The following is a 19,708-nucleotide window of genomic DNA, read 5'->3' as shown; positions in this document are numbered from 1 at the left end:
AAACCAAATAACTTTGTTTGAAGGATCACTTTGGGATAAAAATTTCCAGATAGATTAAGAGTGAGTTTTGTTCAGTAACGCCTTTTGTCAAGAAATGGCCACTCTCATTAATTTAAAGGGGTACTTTCAAGCCTTAAAAACTGAGAAAAACGGATTCACTGGAAACAAAATTTAGTTCTTACATTAACTTATACTACATTTATTGCAAAATATATAATCGCTGTATGTTTTTTAGTGTTTTTTTCTTGCACATAATACTTTATATAATACTTCATTACTAACCAGGAAGTGTGACAACTGGAGTGCCAGTCCATAGAATGTCCATTGATGTGGTGTGGCCGTTGCACAGAGGAGTGTCTAAGCAAACATCTGCCAGCTGACCTCTTCGGACATGCTCTTCTTTCGCGGCTACATTACTGAACAGTATTCTACCTGGGGCCAAGCCGAGTGCTTGAGCTGAGGCCTGCAGGTGGGTTTCACCGACAGCTGGAAAGCGCAAAAGCCACAGAACGCTGTTTGGCACGGCTTGAAGAATCTGCAAGAGTTCAAAGATAATTAAAAAATACGCTCAATTTAGAAGGTGAAACATTCTGAGCCGGCAACACAACAGTTCAGAGCACACTTCAGAGGGCTTCATTGGTTTTCCTTAATAATTGTGGGACAGAAAAAGTGTATCACAAATTCAGAAACAGAACCTTCCCATATTAAGTACTCAACTAGGACAGTGAAATTAACCTTAATTTCACATACTTTTTTAGGAATTTGTCATTTAAGTCACAAGGCAAAGTGGCTGTCAATTGACTCAGTTCAACTTTTTGGTTGCAGCTATGGCGTGAATTGATTTTGGCTTTTCAATTCTGGGGGGCACAAATGAATGGCGATGTTTTCGTAAAAACATAAAGTTCGAAATTTTTTTTCTCCAAATTTCCTTATTCATCTTCCCAACAGAGAGAACGTTGATGAAAATACCCAACAAAATGTCCCAGTCATAATGGAGATACAATGTTTCCAAGTTCAGTCATCAATGTTTAATACATCTGTGAGAAAACTGAGTGTTGAATTTTACGAAAGAAAAACAATTAATCAGAGAGCCATCAAGTTGAGAGGTACTTACTTTAACCCACATCTGAAGGGTAAGGGGGTCAATTTTGTACAGCTGGTTGAAATTGCAGTAAACAACTGCATCTTCAGGGAGGCCGTACTGCTGCCGAGTGGTGATGACGATACTCTGGGGTACCTCTTCCCCGGTGGCTGCCTTGTTGTTGGTTTGGTTTGTGGCAAGACCATTCTGCACCACAACACCGTTCAAGCTTGTTTGAACTTGACCGGAGGCAATCATTGTCTGAAATATGAAAGGAATAGGTATATTCATAACATTCGATTAGATTCCAAGCAAAAATGAGAAGCACAAAATTGAAGCTCTGCAAAGGAAAATTGTGTTATAGGTAAAATTTGTTCTCCTACTTTAAAATCTTTAGTTTATCCGTTGAACAATACTTCCTCTCACTGTTCCACTAGAAAAACTGTGAAAATGGGCCTTAATGGGCCTGTTGCATGCAAGAGATACAGCCGTGCGAATAGACTTTATAGAGGTTAAATGACACAAAAATTACGATGGTCACATTAAAAAAGTCTGAAATACACTCCTTACTGCGCAATTTGCGTTGTTAGGAACGCGCTTTTTCAAATTTTCCGCGTCTGGGGGCAGTTTTTTAACGGAAACAATTAACGGCAACTCGCGGCTATTTCCGGTCAACTAAAACTGACAACATAACCTAAAAATCGGAGCTCGTGATATCGTGAAATGAAATGTAGAAGGATTGCGTTGGATATTTAAAAGTTGATAGATTTGATTACCGCATAAAGCGTATATGGACCTAAATAAGAAATCACGTTGGGTTTGTAAACAAACTGAAGGAAAAAATAACAACAACAACAACGATTCGGCATCTTCCGGAAATCACCGAGCCCGCCGTTTGCTCGTTTCCGGTGATTAGAAAACTGCCCCCAGACGCGGGAAATTTGAAAAAGCGCGTTCCTATCAACGCAAATTGCGCAGTAAGGAGTGTATTTCAGACTTTTTTAATGTGACCATCGTAATTTTTGTGTCAGTCAACCTCTAAAAAGTCTATTCCCGCGGCTGTATCTCTTGCATGCAACAGGCCCATTGGATCGGTCATTCTCAAAAAGACTTAAGCGCCACAGATGAACATGCAGTGAAACAGTAGAAACTGTATTAATTGGCGTGTTTTAAATCTTGGATTAAGTAATAATGTGATATATCAATTACACGCTTTAATATTTTGGAGCTATGAGATTTGGAAAAGGTTGATTTAAACGTTTTTGGTTTTTTTCGTACTTTAAATTTTGGCACTTGGTCTTTTGTAGAATGATTGATTCCATTGGGCAAACTTTCATGTATGAACCACACCATCAGGGTGTCTGCAGACTCAACAGAAAAAAAAAGAGTTCCCTGAATTTTCACCTTGATAGTTTGTATAGATAGAACTGAAAATAAGAAAATATCAGCAATAATTTCACTGCGAAAGAAAAGGATATGTGAACTTCAAGTACTACTCATGCCATTAACTAAAAGTGTAGTTTGTTTTTCTAGAAAGTTTCTGCATTATAGAGAAAATAAAGGCCCTCTCCAGATTCAGCAGTAAAAGTATCTGCAAGTCTACCATGTACGTATTACGTATATAATCGAGAGGAAATGTTGGCTTAATGGCGAAGAAAGTTCGAGTAATTTTGGTTCGCAGCTGTCACATTTATTCCTTTCTTTCTTCACGTGTTTCACAGCTTTTTTAGGAACATACATGCAAAGACCAGTTGATAGGCAATGTGTAAACTCAGCAAAAAACCAGTGGCAGCAGATGGTTACCTCAATCGGTGTTGTTGTTGGCAACTCAGCAACACGCAGACTGAATTCCACTGGACGGTTTTGCTTGGTTTCTGGGTCGCTGGGAACAACGACTTCTCTAATTTCCTTCACCTGTGTATGTTCGATCATGGGTGACAAGTCCGTTGCATTTATAACCGCAACATTATCAGCAACTTCCTTTCCAGCGATGGTTGTCTGTGGGTAAAAAGAAAAGTAAAATGAGACCAACATGAAAGAATGTCATGCAGAATAGATATAACAGAAGGGAAAAACCTGACAAATGGTGATTTACCTAAATAAATTTAGTTAAGAGCATCGATAGGTTTGAGCTTGAAAGGATCAGGAGATGATGCGGGAGTACGAATGAGTTATTATATCTTACAGTTTATGAACAGCATTTACAATAAGGATAATTTGCTTTATTCAGACTGATTTAAAGACAATAATTGCCTACAAGACAATATTGGAACTTTTTCTGTTTCAAGCAACTAAAATTTTCAAGATATAACAATCTGACAACAGGTACCTTAGTGAGTACCTTCATACCTTCCTTTAATTCTGTCCATAAATGTGATTTAATTCACTTCTAGGAAACAGCACTAGATTAAATCATAGAAAGGTAATAAAGTTACCCAAGTAACTAGGTGGTCTTTTTTCAAGATTGCTCAAGATGGAAATTCAACTTGTAGAAAAAAACAAAGAGCAAACTGATCACACTATCTTTGCCGACTGACTAAATGGCAGATCTTGATGAGACACTTTGTTTTCTTTTGTTTAATATAACCAAAATGAAAATATTTTCTAAAAAGAAGTCTTGACAATTTTTGAGAAATGTCAAATGATGGACAATGCCGGGCACAAACCTTTTCAGCAAGAATGAGTCGTTCCTTGAGATGAGGGAACATCTGCCTGTGGTCTCCGACGAAGAAAGTATGTGGCATGTAGGCTAGTTTTTCACTGTATTGCGAGGCTAGTTCCAGAGGTGAGGTTACTCTATCTGTGATAAGATAATCCATGAATGGAGAACCACTGGTGCCGGGGTAACCTAACCACATGACCTGTGAAAAAAAATGTTCAAAATTGTTAAAATCAAAATTTGAACTTAGATCCTATCAAGAAAGGTTTGAAGCTCTTTTGTGATTACTTTTTTTCGTTTTGTCAGAAAATAACTGGAAGATTTCCAGGGAGAAGACTTTGCAAAAGGACCTTACTTCTCTCAGAATAATTTTCCACCGGGGGAAAAAAAAAATTGCCGCAGTCCAAATCAGATATTCGATAGAATTTTCACCAATGATCTTATAATTTCATTTTCCATAGAAAGGTAGCTGTATTTTAATTGGAACACTTTGAACTTGGAATGCAGTTAACAAGAACTTTTATACTAGTTTTACAAATTTACTTTGTATTAGTGTTGGGTCGAATCCTGAAACCCGAATCCGAATCCCAAATTTTGAGTTTCAAATCCTTGAATCCGAATCCATCTCGAATCCTTCACTTTTCAGAAACTCAGTACTTTCATTTATTTTTATGCAGGTAAACAAATACTGGTTGCGATATTTCGACGTGGTGAGTATTTATACCAATATTTTCTTATTCGGGATTCAGTTTCATGGCGCGAATTTTGAAATTTCGGCAGATTCGGAATCAGGTTCAAGCATTTCGACGCTGAATTCCAAATCCGAAGCCTGGAGAGGGTTCGGTCGAATTCTCGTCCCAACACTACTTTGTATTACATGTATCAGTCATCGCTGACTAAAAGCTGCTCACGTCGCTCATTAATCATAATTACATAAAACATAGTGTTGATATCAGAATTTAATTTTAGAAACACCCCATTACATTGGTTAGACTAGAAGTTTGGAATCCCTGAAATAGATTGTCTGTGTTGAATAACTTCAGAAATGCTTTTATATTGTAAAGGAACTTACTTGAACTGGAGCCGGTCTGAGGGCAAAGATTTCGTTTCGTGCACCTTTTGTGTATCCATTCATGTTGACCAGAATATGTATGCCATCACTGTTGATCTTGTCGGCAGCTTTGCCATTGCATGGAACCTAAAAATAAAGAGGAATACGTGAGAATCTTAAACATGCTGTAGCACGGGTATCAGAGCACAACTCCTTTCAAAATGTACAACATGAATGCATCTGAAGAAAATTATTATTTTCTGATGGGTAAAGCTCTTGCGGACAGTGAAATAGCCATTTGATATCAAATCACTAAGCGGGGGTTCCATAACCTTTTCACTTTCCAGTTCTACAACTTTTACTTCACTTTTACTGCTTTTCTTTGAATCCAAAATGTCTGAGATCCTTGTTTTTCCCTGGTTTTAAAGAAAACTTATCATTAAACTTTTGAAATAAGTTCGACTTCTACATAAATAAATTATAAAAAAAGCACTTGTAGGTTGCTCCCACTCTCTCCAATGAAAATTGCAAAAAGTTACTGAGCTGATGTGCTACTCGCAAGATTCCCTGACGTTTCAGGTTTTCCAGACTGTCCAAAACTCTGACTTAATCAAAATTTTTACCACATTTGAAAGGCTTGGTTGCTACTACATTTCAATAAACTTTGTTTGGTTTCTCCGGAAATTTTCCAAAAAATTCCTCAGACTCAGACTGATTTGAGTGAGACATTTTTTTTCTTTTTTCTTCATTTAGAAGGGCTTAATTTGATTGAGTAAAGTTTACAATATAATTCCATAAAGATACAAAAAGAAGAAAATATTGATTGTTTCTGTATTTACAGGAGTACGATTTGAAATTGCTGATACAGATGGAAAAAAATTATTTTTCTGAGGATGAAGTAAAAGGACAAACCTGCGACAAATCGGTGAAATGCTCTGCCTCTCGAGCGATTTTGGCGCGGAAAGTGGTTCCGTCATCTGGGGATAAAGCATAGCAGAAAATCTCAACACGAGACCTGGTGTGAAGACCTGGAATTGACTGCATCAAATGGGACGTTGGATGATTCCCGAAGTCTGACGATACATAGCCGATACGGAGCCTGCCATTTGGAGCAAGTTCTTTGATGAATTTGTACTCTGGCTTGTGCAGAACGTGAATCTAAAACAAAGAAAATAATTATAATCATCTTAGTATTGAATTTGATACATCTTTCTAACTTGGATTTTAAAGATATCTAGAGTATGCTAGAAGCAATAGGGACGGATTTCTGGAGGAGGTTGGTAGGAATTTCTAGAAGAGATCAAGTCCATGATGCATTAGATCGTAAAAGCCTCAAGAGCAATGCTTGGCGCCACAGAGATAGCTTGATGAGTCGACTTGAATTCATGAGTCGGATGAGGCAAAAGAAAGCATAACTGAAATAGGTAGAGCTTAAAAAAGTATACTTCAGAGTATGTGAGTAAGTATTATAAACGGATCAAAAACAGAAATGCACCAAGTAGCATTGTGAGAAAAAAAAGAGTTAGCGGTAGTTTTGAATTCAACTAATGTCAACAAATTAACTAACAATTATGTTCTAACAAATTATCTCCTGTCAAAAATTAAAAGCCGGAGAAAAATATTTTGAACATGGATATAGCCCATAAAATTTCCCCTAGGCATTGAGTCTGATGGAGAGGAATGAAACTTCGACATAGTTTTCTCCGTTGAAACTTGATTCCACCTTGAAAATTCCTGTTCAACTTGGTCCAAATTATGAGTGAAAAATAAAAGTAATACCTTTTCCAAGCATAGGTTGGCGTGCCTGGCCGCAATCGCTTTGCGGAACTCATGCGACAGGGGATACAACATCGAATGATGAGGGTGCACGGATGGAAGACGGTTCTTTTCTAGCTGTTCAGCAACAATGGAAACAAGCTTTTTCATTCGGGCTTCGTAATCTGTCCAGTCGCAGACTATTTGCAAGCAGTGAGCTAGATTGCAGTAAGCATCTGGGAAATCGGGTTTCAACTTCAGAGCAGTTCTGTAGGACTGGATGGCTTCTGGAATATTTCCTGAATCCTGCAAAAACACAAAAAAAAGATTGAGATGTCTTACAATGATTGAGACCTAACGACCTTTGATGATAACAATACATCAATGTAACATCTGAGAACGCAGAGTTAAACGTGAGAGAAGAAGCCAATTGTCCTAAAATGCGTCGGTCATTAATTCATTATAAGCAATTGTAAAATTTACGATGTTGGAATTCCAATGTCAACGGTCATTATGAACTCGTTTAGAAAACTTGTTTCACTCATATAATAATATACCCAACGCATGAAATTATTTTGACACTTCTTTCACTTTTTTCAGATACAGTACTCTCGCTATAATGAATCCGCAAGGGACCGGGCGATTCCTTCGCAAAAGAGAGATTTTCGTTATAATGAGTGCCGTTATAGCGAGAAAATCGTTCAAGGGACTGGGCGATTCTTTCACAAAAGAGAATTTTCCTTGGAATGAGTGTTGTTATAGCGAGAGAAGACTGTATTTTTGTTGCGGAGCTAAAAGTTAAGTTTTTAGGGTCAAAATTATTTGTACAACACATTTTTGGTGAGGCTCATTTTGAAACGGGTTTTCTTTAGAATAAGTATCACCAATTCTTTTTAAACCTTTTCACTCACCACTAGAAGCTATAAATGCTCCCGATGGTACGAAGGATACTCCCTGGACTTACATTTTGGTTGCCTCTCTTCAAAAGTGAAGAAGGATTCGTACTTGCTAGATAGGTATACTTTAGATTTAACCATTTTATGGATTGCTTTGAAGAAATCAAAGATTCAGTCCTCACATAGATTATTTTGGAATGTTAGCCTCAAAATAAATTTGTTCGAAAGTAAGTACTGGTTCTAATTTTCATCTAATTCCGGCTTCAAAAGATGATTTCCTGAAAAAAGCTAGCTTTTCAACAACGAACATTGAAAATTAAGTCATGATTATCAAAGTCTGAACTTGTAATGACTATAATCTTCGATACATCAAAGTGGTGGCAATACTCTGAACAAAAACCTAAGGACTCACTTTAAAGTTGATTGAATTAAAAGCTAAGAAATTAAGAGTACCTTGTGGATGGAAGCTAAATTGCTGTGAGCATCTGCAAAGGCTGGATTTATTTGAATTGCGCGAGTGTAGCATTGGAGGGCTCCCTGAATGTCCTGCATTTCTTTCAGAGTATTTCCCATGTTGCTGTAGGCATCGGCAAAAGTGGGTTGGATGCGGATTGCTTCTTTGTAATGCATCAGGGCTTCGTTCAGTTTCCCTTGTTGCTGAAGAACAGATGCCAGGTTTGAATGCGCGGCAGCAAATTCTGGGAACACCTCCAAAGCTTTCAGGTACAGCCTCGTGGCTTCTTCGATGTAGCCTTGCTCGCGTTTGATGTTCGCGAGATTGTTCAAGGAGTCCGCATGGGTGGGACATAGACGTAAAGCTGTGTTGTAACATTCTTCCGCTTCAAGAACCTGTTAACAAAAATAAAAAATGGATGAAATTTAAAAATAAAATCAATATTACTGTATAATGATAAATAAACAAAACAGAGTTGAAAATGAGACTAAGACACTCATATGTACACAGCTTAAGGAACAAGAGTAAATGAAGTAGAAACTAGAACAAGAAGGTTAAAATTTTTGAAACCCTTAACAGTCTAGATGATAGGAGCTACTTTAGGCTCGTTTTTAGCTTATAAATGCGAATATTAATCAAACTAGAAGTGGAAACTTGATCCTACCAGTGGCGAGGCGTTAATGATCGTTTAGTGATATTTCCCCATTTGAAGCTACAGTAAAAGATCAATTGAGAAGTTCGTTGCGAACACCCTGTTTATCAATCCTTTTCCACTTTAAATGGCAGACCAATTGATAAATCACAAAGCACACCACGCCACTGGACCCTGTGCCAGTTTGATTGGTTTCGTGATAAAAACTGGGGTCTGGACACTAGTTTTAATTTTAAAGTACAAAACCTTATTTGCTCATCTTTTTCAGTTTATTGCCTTTCCTAGAAAAATAAAAATAGCATAATTTACAGGAAACTTGTTAACTCATTTTCAGATTACTAGGAGGTGTATAATGGCTATGTGCCATCAATATTGGTGCAAACTCACCTGTCCTTTTTCCTTTAAAGCGTTGGCAAGATTACAGTAGGCGTCAGGGAAATTTGGTTGCAATTCTATTGCTCTGCGATAGGTGTCAATAGCAAGATCGATCAACCTGAAATCGAAAACATAAAATATTCACTATTAAGATTTGACATGGCATCACATCAAGGAATGACAGAGACATATTTTGTTCTTCAGTGCCAACCCACATGATTCGACTCAAACTCAACTTTCAATTAAGCAGCGAGTTAAGCCCTGAATCTAAAAAAAAAAAAAAAAAAAAAAAAAAAAAAAAAAAAAAAAAAAAAAATCTGTCTACAGTAATTTAATTTTGCATTCAGAAAATCACAGAGCAGTTCTTGCTTGTTCTTAAATCATAAAAAAACTGTCAGCTAATAGCAGTATGATTCAAATGTTGTAAAATAAATACTTAAGCGTACAGCAAGGTACACATCGACAGTGGAACTTCCAAACCACGTATCATGGTTTACGAAGTTCCAGACTTCCAGCCATACATTACTCTTACAATGAAGAATTACCTAACGTCAATTCTTAAAAACTTCCGTGATTTTTCTTCTCTGTGCGAAGCAAGTTCTAAAGAAACTTCAAGGATCGATATTAATCCTGTCAATTGAAAAAATAAAATAGTAGCGGAGATTTGTCAACACCGCAAACGAGATATGTAAGTGGTTTGGAAGTTCCATCGTCAACATACATTTGAGGGCTTGGAGGACAAGACACATAAGTGCAGTTTTTTAAGAAATTGAGATATTAATGATTTCAAGTAAAACTAGTCTTAAAGCATATTCTGTGAAAAATTCACTCCCAAATTTCAATTTTTAAGCATCAAAAAGTCACTTTGAAATCTCTTTCCGCCATAAGGATCTATGTAATTTTAAAACTTCAAACACGTATTTCTCGAAATAGCAAAATGCACTTATGCACCTTGTCCTCCGAGCCCTCATTTGACAGCTTATTAAAGCTAGCGATAAAGATATATTTCTTTCGAGTTATAACAATGAAGGTGTCTTGATATCTGTCCTTGTGGCGTTGCATGATTTCATTTCTCATAACAAGAAACATGAACATCTTCGAAAAAATAGAAATGAATGAAAGAAAAACAAATTTCCTCTTGACAAAATCGAAATCGAAAATTGCGCTTTGGCTGGAGATAAATGTGAATAACAATATAGATATAAAATGGACGTATTTATGCTAAAAGGAACTATGTGCGTAGGTTCTGCATGCGAAATACAGTAAAAGCTCGTTAAGACGAAAATTGAAGGGACCGAAAAAAATTTCGTCACAAGCGGCTTTTCGTCTTAACCGTTCTCCGCTTAAGACGAAATTTTTCGGCATAAGATTTAAGATTTAGTTGAAAGTCATCTTAAAAGTGTGAACAGTGAAAGTGAGGATGAAAACAGTGCCAGTGAAGAAAATGATGTCCAACCAATGTGTGTCGCGGAGGCTCAAAAATCACTGGACAAACTTAGGACATTCTTCACTTCTTCAGTCAAAATGACGTGGACGATACAGTTTTCAACAGTCTCCAAAATTTGGAAGCAGTTTTAATATCCGGGCAGCTTTTAAAATCCACACAAACTAAAATTAAACACTATTTAAAGTGAATGACTTTTTGAAAGATTATTATCTATCAGTTTTAAATTTTTAAATTTTATACAATACGAAATCCAAATTTTGAATTTTTTTAAAATACGCAAATCGGTTTATCGTCAGCTGTCGATTGCATCTCAGTCATCCAGCAAAACAGAGGATACCCACGATCTACTCTCAACCTACTCTTTTTATGTCAAGGTACGTAAAACTAAGTCTATTTTCCCTAAGAATTGGCTCTTTTTTGTCGTTTTTACCCAATTTCAGGGGAAAAAATCGGAAATTTTTCTTCGTTTTAACCGGCTTTGGTTACGGGTCAAAATTTCGAAATTTCGTCTTATCCGTATTTTTTTTACATTGAATCTTATGGAAGTGTCAAGGGACCGAAAAAAAATTTCGTCTTAAGCGGATTTTCGTCTTAACCGTATTTCGTCTTAACGAGCTTTTACTGTAGTTCCTTTTAGCATAAATACGTCAATATAAAATAAGTTTTTTCTTCCACTTACCCTTGCTCGTAATACACACACGCAAGATTTCCATGGACGACCGCATTGTTGGGACTCAGATTCAGCGCACGCAAATAGGCTGCAACCGCTCTGTAACACACAAAAAATTAAATTACACATCACGTGAGTCGAACAGCCATTGGTGGATATGGTGAGTAATGAAAATGAGGAACTGGGGAAAAAATCATCAGCTCTACATTAATTCGAATTATGAATAATTGCAGAGTCGGTACCAACAATAAGCAAACAGCTCGCAGAGATGTATACAGTCGTGCTAAGAAAGAACGCCGTATGAGCTTTCAGAAGTTGCCGAATTTTCTTTAATAAAATACGAATTTTCAAGGAAATCTGAGAATGCTTTTCCTCCAATTTGTCAGAGAATTTTATTCACGACAAGATCTAAATTATCTAAAGATTTCAAGAGAAAATATTCATTACTCTCCTCGAGACAAAATATATTATCGGAAGACATTTGGCAACTCTAGAGTGTTCATACGGCGTTTTTCCTTAGCACGCAGCACAATCAATTGGTACCCATTCGCTACTCAAAGGAACGAGTACTGAGAGTGGAATTCAAGTGTCAAGTCTGAGTAAACGACAGAAAATCCAATCATTAAACTTAATTTCACTAAATTAATTTGTTGCAAGCGAAAAAGTGTTGGTCGGAACTGGAGGGGGGTGGAGGGGGAGGGGTTACAGCTTACCTCCACCATTTAACGGCCATTTAATTTAATCAGGAGCCCCTGTCAAAAACCGTTCGAAACGCTCTCTCCCCCGATTACAAAAAAACTCCGAGCAGAACCGAACCCCGAACCCCCTCTGGACCTAACCCTCCTTCCCCCTCGTGAATTTGACACAAAACGAAATAAATTTCCAAAAAGAGGGGGGGGGGGGGACAAAGAGACAAGACCATTTAATCGTACGCCTGAACTTGAACACGCAGCCGGGGAGCGGGGGGAGGGGGGGCAGGGTCAAGGGAGTTTTCAACTTTTGCGCGGCGCTATTTTTAGCCCCCGGAGTTGACGCTTCTTTTGAGAGCAAGCCTAGCGGGCCGGGAGTTTCACGGGCCGGGGCTTTCTGAGTTTTCAGGGGGGGGAGGGGGGAGCGGGATTACGAAACGCGAAAGGGAACGGATAAAGGTGGGGCGGAGGCGCGGAGGGAGGGGCGCAAGGGTTCCGGGAAAAAGCCGGCCGCGTGACGAGAATTTCGACGAACGCTGCGCGTCGCACTTCGTCAACGTTTTGACGTTAATTTTATTCATCTTTTTGTCCCGGTGAAGCGGGCAGAGCTTCTGGAAGCTTCCGAGAGCTCCAGCGATATTAAGCCGTGATATTTCACGGTCCGTCGGAAAGCGATTAAACGCGGCAGAAAACGGGCCGGAGGGATATGCGAGTGCGGGACGAAAATGCGAAACGTTGCGGGTGCTCTGTTTCGAATTATTTCGAGAGTGAAGCGAGTTGTTCAATTTATCTCGAGTGAGTGGGCTGGGTGCATAACGACGGTGAAACTACCAAACCACGTATCTCGTTTGCGGTGTTTAAAAAATCTACGCTCACATTTTATTTTTTTGAAGTAGACCAAATCAATATCATTCCTTGAAATTTCACGGAATTTTCTCCGCACAAAGAGGAAAAATCACAGAAATTTTCAAGACTGGATGTTAGGTAGTTTTTCATTTAAAAAATATAGTATGACAGAAGTCTGCGACGTCGCAAACCGAGATACGTGGTTTGGTAGTTTCACCGTCGAAATGCAAAACGTTACGGGTGCTCTGTTTCGAATTATTTCGAGAGTCAAGCGAGTTGTTCAATTTATCTCGAGTGAGTGGGCTGGGTGCATAATCTGATCGTTATGCAGAGACAATATATCGTCACCTTCCTGTCAATGTATCACACTGGAAAAAAATTCTCGGCTTTTTTACCAAGGTCCATTGGTACCTTCACCATCTCACTCTTTTTACCAATTATTGGTAATTTTACCAAGACAGGCTGGTAAGCTTACCTAAAAACCGGTATTTTTACGGTTTTTTCCAGGTAAGAATACCACTTTTATTGGTAATCAATTCCCGGTAACTTTGCCGTTTCATCTCGGTAATTCTACCACAATTGATAAACAATATTGGCGTTTTTACCAAGGTCCAGTAAAATTACCGAGAAAGTTCAATAATTTTACCGAGATTTCTCGGTGAAATTACCAATTCCATAAATGGTAATTTTACCAAGAAAAAACTGGGATCAAATAGAACCCTGAATTCTTGGTAATTTTACCCTTTTCTTAAGAAATACGCCGAGATTTTTTTTCAGTGCACAAGCGCCGTGCGACGTTTCTAAATTTCCGCCGACATTTCTTTTTTTTACAGAGAAATCGTTCGACGAAGCTGTCCGAAAACTTCACCGAATTTTCTATGTGCTGCCGATAAAATTAAACGTACTTTCGAACAGATTTAACCAAGAATTTCTCTGCAAAAAAAATAAAAAGGCGATAGGAATTTTGAAACGTCACATGGCGCATGGACGGCCAGCGACCCTGGAGTGCCGGATTTTTTCACGATAAGAGGCGATAAAATCAAAACTTCATTTCGATGAAACGCACGATTCGTCGCCTCTCTGGCATAAAAGCGTGGCTATTTCCACAAGAGCCCTGGAAAGCACTGACTTATACAGAGAACACAGCTCACGTGGAACACTGGAAAAAAAACACATTGTATCTAGAGTCCAGACTCTTGAAAACATTGACAAGAAGAAATACTCTTGATTCAATCAGATTTTAGCTTGAATCAAAAGGGAATCCGCTCAAATTAAGCGGCTTGGTTCTTGATTTAAGCAAAAATCCGATTGAATCAAGAGTAATTTTTTCTTGTCGATGTTTTTAAGAGTCTGGACTCTAGATCCAGTGTGTGTTTTCTTTTTCCTGTGAAATCGAGATCCGCCCTTACGTCAGAGGTTCGACGAATTTTCACGTGGAAACAAAGCTATTATTTTACGAACGCTCCGATTTCCTGGTCGTTGGGAACCTTCAGGAATCGTTTAGAGGGCCGCGGAAAATCGACGGGAAAATGCACTAGATCCTTTCCTGGAAAATTGGCCGAAAAGTGCGTTACGATAGACTGCCGAGCTCGCTGCGGAATCCCTTCGTGTTCGTCGCGGAACCCGACGGCGCACAATGGACCGAGATTATAGGAGAGCTTGGACAAAATTTGGGCACTTCAAACGCTTGCAACTCCGTTTATACAATACTTTGAGGTTCTAAAAGTGGCTCCATTGGTTTCCTTGTAAGATTTTCTTCTAAAACCACCCCTTGAAATTTAAAATGTGACGAATTAAACATCAAGATTTGCAGTTATAGTCTAAAATTCCATGTCCGTCCTCTTCGATTGACTCGATCCACTGTGCGACGAGTGCCGAGCGATTCAATTTAGAAACATCGATACACAAAAAAGGATTCGGTAAGTGATTCGCCGAACGGAAAGCGCTTGGCTTGCATTTCCCTTTTCCTGCTCGGCACTGGCGAGGCGTGAATGCTCGATTTTCGATATTTCTCCATTTGAAGCTGTGGTAAAGAATCGATTATTAAGGTGTTCATTGCAAACGCCCTCTTAATCGATCCTTTTCCGTGGGTTTAAATGGCAGATCAATCGATATATCGCAAATCACGCCTCAGCAGCTTTTCCTTGGCGTGTTCGCTTGAAGCGGGAACGGGACACCAAGGGAATTAAACGGCTTACTCGAAGGAAGGCGTGAGTGCTGTGAGATTCCTGTGGCTTTTCCGCCTTTTTTCAAATGGATAGCTCATACTGCCTTGCTAAGGAAGGACACTACTACAAGTTTTCCTGAAAGTTTTCTCCTTGTCGTTTTTTGTTCATTGCAGTTAGTCCTACAAGTGAGATGTGTTTTTTTTCCTTGGGAAATTTACCCTACTTCTAATTTTTTTTTTTTTTAAATAAAGCGATCCCTACTGGCACGCTTAATACACCTCACAAGCTCAATATTTTGGTGAAAATAATGGGGTTGTCTTCTCGAAACCAATATCAGCTGCGAGATTTGGTCGGAAAATATTCTCTCACGCTTCAAGTTTCAATGATAATTAGGACAATTGAGGGGCTTGGAGGACAAGGCGCATAGTGGAGGACATTTGCCAGTGGCGTGGCGTGAATTGCGATGTATCGATTGTTACGCTATTTAAACCAATGGAGAAGGATCGATGAACAGGGTGTTCGCAGCGAACACCTTAATACTCGATTTTTTACCATATGTTTAAATGGCATAACAATCGATATATCGCAATTCACGCCACGCCACTGATATTTGCAGTTTTGAGAAAATTGAGATATTAATGATTTAAGTAAAACTACTCTTAATGCATATTCTGTGAGGATTTCACTTCGAATTTCGAGCATCAGAAAGTCAGTTTGAACTTTCTTCCCGTTATAAGGATCCATGAAATTTCAAAACTTCAAACATGTATTTCTCGAAATAGCAAAAACTGCACTTATGCGCCTTGTCCGTCAAGCCCCTCAATTCAAAGAACAACCTCAAGGGGCAGAAATACGCGTATTAAATCTAAAAACTGGCGATTCCGAGACAGCGAAGCTCAAAAACCCGGAAACTCGGGTGGCTGCAACCGCGGACGACACAACAGCGGATGACTGCACGAGTAATCTCGAGAACGAGCCAAAATTTTCGCGACGGTCGAGCTTTGAGCTTGGAGCTTTCGGTGAGGGATTGGCATTGGCGAGCGTGTTGCCGCCGGCGCGTCTCCGAGACGAGCCAGCGCTACAGCATTTCTCTCGCTCTTGGCGGAACCGCACAAAATTCTCCAAGTTTCAACGCGAGCGGAAGGGACCACCGTAAGCTTTCGCGCGAAAATACCGGAGCGGTTTTCCGCCACGCCTCGGTTGCTCCTGATTTTTCGAGCTACGCGACTTCATTTTGGAAATTCTTCCGTCATTTTAGTAGTTGCATAGTTGGCCACAGAGATTTAGAGCTTGAATACGTGAACTTTTCAAGGATTTCCTTGGCCAGTATTGAGAAAAGCTACAGAATTGTGTAGCAACACGGGACGATAAATACTTATACACATCAAGAAAAAGCAGCCTACATTTTGCATTATGATTAAGGTATGCATTAAGGTAAAATATGAAGGATTGAAATTTTCGTGGAATATTTCATGAAATTTCACCAAGGTGTGAACAACATGGAACCTATTTTCAGGGTCTGGGGATGCAACACGCACTAAAAACAGGAAAAAGCAAAGACCATTTACCTTTCCTTTAATTTTGCATTTAAATTTCAAAAAAAAAAATTCGACATCTTTCATAATTTTTTGAAATTCATGAAATATTTCGCATGAAATTTAAGGATTTTATTTTTCATGAAAAATTGCAATCCTAGAGGTAGAGCAAAATGTGACCTCAACGCTGGGTTAATATTTTTCGGTTAGTTTTTCTCTGGGTTACGTTGACAAAATCTCCAGGTTGAAAATTTGCAGCCTCTTTAAAATTCATTCGCTAGCCGCTAGGATCAAACCTAGATCGCATTCGTGAATAGTAAAAGTCGAATTCGCAAGCCACCAGTGAGTTGAAAGAAAGACATCGAGTGAGCCAAGAGTACATTAGTTCAACAGGACACTTTTTTCATCCTTAGATGTCTGAGTAACCTATACGGTTTCGATTGATTTGACCAAAAATCTGGTCGATTAAACAGGCACTTTAAGGTGATCTAACCGAAATAAAGTAACTAAAAGTAACCATATAACATGGGAATTTTTAACTGTGTGACACGACCTACAAATGTTCCCATTCTTTACTTTGCCGTTCCTTCTTCCATTGACGGTCACAGTTGGACTACATTTTGCAATAAGGAACTTCAATTTTTGGCTCAATTTAGAAACAACGCGCATATGTTAGTTCTCTATGCAGATAGGCGATTTTACGGTTAGATTGGAAATTGCAATTCTTTATTGCAAAATGACGTCCAGTAAGTCAATGCATTCTTCAGTTTCTTCGTTTGCGCAAAGCGGTTCACTTGATTTTCCGATCGCCAGGACGCGACGCGTGGCTTTCTGTAAACACCGCGGAGTTTGTGACAAGCGCCATGATAACAGGATTTACAGCCCCGCCCTCCGTGCGAGTTGCGAGGGCGGGGGGTGGTATGCTACCGCTAATAACCTCCCTCAATTATGTAATCTCTTTTTCACCCCCGCCCCGCGGAGCAGCGTCGTAAAAACGATGGGTAATTTGATGTCAACGTGTTGATCTTCCTTCCGGGTCGAGTTCTTTACACAGGGTGGTGCATTTGGTGCGATGAGCTTTCGAGACGATTGTATTCTGATTTGCGAAGCCGAAGAATCGTAGTTTCCTGACGTAAATCCCAGTGGCTCTCAGTGGCAGTGAAACTCTAGATTTTAATCCTTCAAAGGGATGACAAAAATGTGTCATTGTAAAAAGTGCAAATTCCGAGAGAAAAAATCCTTCATGACAAAATGTAAGTCAGATGTGAATCCATCTTAAAATTTACAAAACTCTTAATGGACTTCCTTCTGCATTTTGTACATATACTTTCAGCGATGGCAAACCATTGTAATATACCTCTTAAGGTTTCATTTACCGTGTTAAAGGATTGAATTTTACCCAAGGTTTTCGAAAATTGTCTTTATAATGATACTATGTTAAGGATCTCCTCAAACCTCCCTTAATGGCAATGTAAACCATATGGGGCCTATCCACCTTAAAATCTAAAAAACTCTCAATGAACTTCCTTCTGTATTTTGTACTTTCTGCGAGAGGCAAATCATTGAAATACCTCTCAAGAATCGATTTCCTGAGTTAGACGACTTAATTTTACCCAGAGTTTTGATGAAAAACTCTCAATGAACTTCCTTCTGCATTTTGTACTTTCAGCGATGGCAAACCATTGTAACATACCTCTTAAGGTTCCGCATTTACCGAGTTAAACGATTGAATTTTACCCGCAAGGTTTTCGAAAATTGTCTTTATAATGATCTCCTCAAACCTCCCTTAGTTACAATGTAAACCATATGGGGCCTATTCACCTTAAAATCTACAAAACTCTCAATGAACTTCCTTCTGTATTTCGTACTTTCGGCGATGGCAAATCATCGTAATACCTCTCAAGAATTGATTTCCTGAGTTAAACGACTGACTTTTACCCAAGGTTTTCGAAAATTATCCTTGTAACGATACTATGTTAAGGATCTCCTCAAGCCTCTCTTAATAACAATGTAAACCATATGAGGCCCCCTGTGAAAAGGAGCTTAATACGCCCCTATAAATACAACTTTATGACGACCCTATATAAGGTGCGTGAACCCGACGCGGCGACAACGCCCTTTCCGGGATCGATTATTAATTCAAGGTGCCCGGCAGTCGTTCTCACAGCCAATTACCGTCGACGTCCCTTCAGAGCCGGAACCGTCAAAACGCTGAAACGCCGAAACGGAGCTCCTGGAATAACCACCCTCCGTCGCTCCTCCGAAATAAGGACGCACATCTACTCCCGCATGAGCCCCGAAACGCATGGACTTATACGAAGCAACAGGGCTCAAGTAAGAAATCGAGATAGGGCTCTTCGTCAGAGGATGCTTCTTGGACGCGGGTCCCGCGGTTCAAAGGCCGAATTTCGGCCGGAAGTCCCGGCCCTTCGATTCCTCACTGTCAGCAACCGCTTCCCGCTTCAATGCTGCTTTTTCGTCTTCTTCTTCTTCTCCTTTTGACTTTTTAACAAGGGCCAAAGCCCTGTTTATAAAGCTCTTCCTCGAAAGATTCAATGGTTTTCCGAGGATGAAAGGCGGCTCTGCGCCCATCTCTCGAGCGGTCGTCCGAATCGGTGCGCCCGGCTCAATTGGACGTATTTCTATCAAACAGAACTATGTGCTTTAAGAGATGAGCTCTGAGACCCATAAGAATACATGCATTACAGGGCTCACGTCATAATACACATAGTTCCGTTTGACAGAAATACCATCCAATTAGGACCCACCCCCACCCCGGCGAGCTTTGCTTTCCATCGCGGAGGTTTTCAATTTTCCCGGGGAAGTTTGCCGTGAAAAGTTGCCGAAACTCTCCGCTCGGTGCCTATGGAGTATTTTTCGAGAGAGGGCACTTGCCTAAGTTTCGTGTTGAAAAAGTTAATATTTGCCCTATTCATGATATTTCGAAGTAAATTAACCCTCCGTACTGCCGGACTGGGATATTTTCGACACGAGTCTCCGTTCTCTGACTCGGTGGGCAAAGTCGGAGAAGGAAGAAGGGAAGAAGAAGAAGAAGAGGAAGAAGGGAAGAAGAAGAAGAGGAAGAAGAAGAAGAGGAAGAAGAAAACGACGACGAAAAAGAGGAGGAAGAGAAAACGAATAAGATGAGAAGAACGCCAGGAAGGAGAGAAAGGGGAAGAAGAGAAACAAAACGACGACGAAAAAGAGAAGGAAGAAGAACATGTAAGATGAGAGGAAGGCCAGGAAGGAGAGAAAGAGGAAGAAGGAAGAGAGGATGAAGAAGAATAACAGCGACAAAAAAAGAAGATGAAGAGAAACAGACATGAGAAAAATGAGAGAAAAAGGATGAAAAAGAAAGTTTTATCGCCCTTCCCATATCCTTCCTCTTTTTCTTTAATTTCTTCTAATTGTCATTCTTGCTTTCCTTCCT

At 39.4% G+C, this 19,708-nt stretch overlaps 1 protein-coding gene across 3 annotated transcripts in view; it reads right to left on the bottom strand.

Moving 5' to 3' along the window:
• Positions 1-19,708, bottom strand: part of sxc (O-linked N-acetylglucosamine (GlcNAc) transferase sxc) — a 164,797-nt gene that overhangs the window by 5,056 nt on the left and 140,033 nt on the right. For all 3 annotated transcript variants that reach the window (XM_019047375.2, XM_072301641.1, XM_019047385.2), the window contains 10 exons: positions 11,050-11,139; positions 8,936-9,041; positions 7,896-8,291; positions 6,571-6,852; positions 5,704-5,949; positions 4,813-4,938; positions 3,748-3,942; positions 2,885-3,079; positions 1,115-1,342; positions 283-535 (listed from right to left, as the gene is read on the bottom strand). In XM_019047375.2, the coding sequence (XP_018902920.2) occupies positions 283-535; positions 1,115-1,342; positions 2,885-3,079; positions 3,748-3,942; positions 4,813-4,938; positions 5,704-5,949; positions 6,571-6,852; positions 7,896-8,291; positions 8,936-9,041; positions 11,050-11,139 (2,117 nt within the window). The remainder of the gene's footprint in view (positions 1-282; positions 536-1,114; positions 1,343-2,884; positions 3,080-3,747; positions 3,943-4,812; positions 4,939-5,703; positions 5,950-6,570; positions 6,853-7,895; positions 8,292-8,935; positions 9,042-11,049; positions 11,140-19,708) is intronic.

This window comes from Bemisia tabaci, chromosome 6 (assembly GCF_918797505.1).
Source record: "Bemisia tabaci chromosome 6, PGI_BMITA_v3".
Lineage (NCBI taxonomy): Eukaryota > Metazoa > Arthropoda > Insecta > Hemiptera > Aleyrodidae > Bemisia > Bemisia tabaci.
This window is presented reverse-complemented; position numbering and strand designations above follow the sequence as displayed.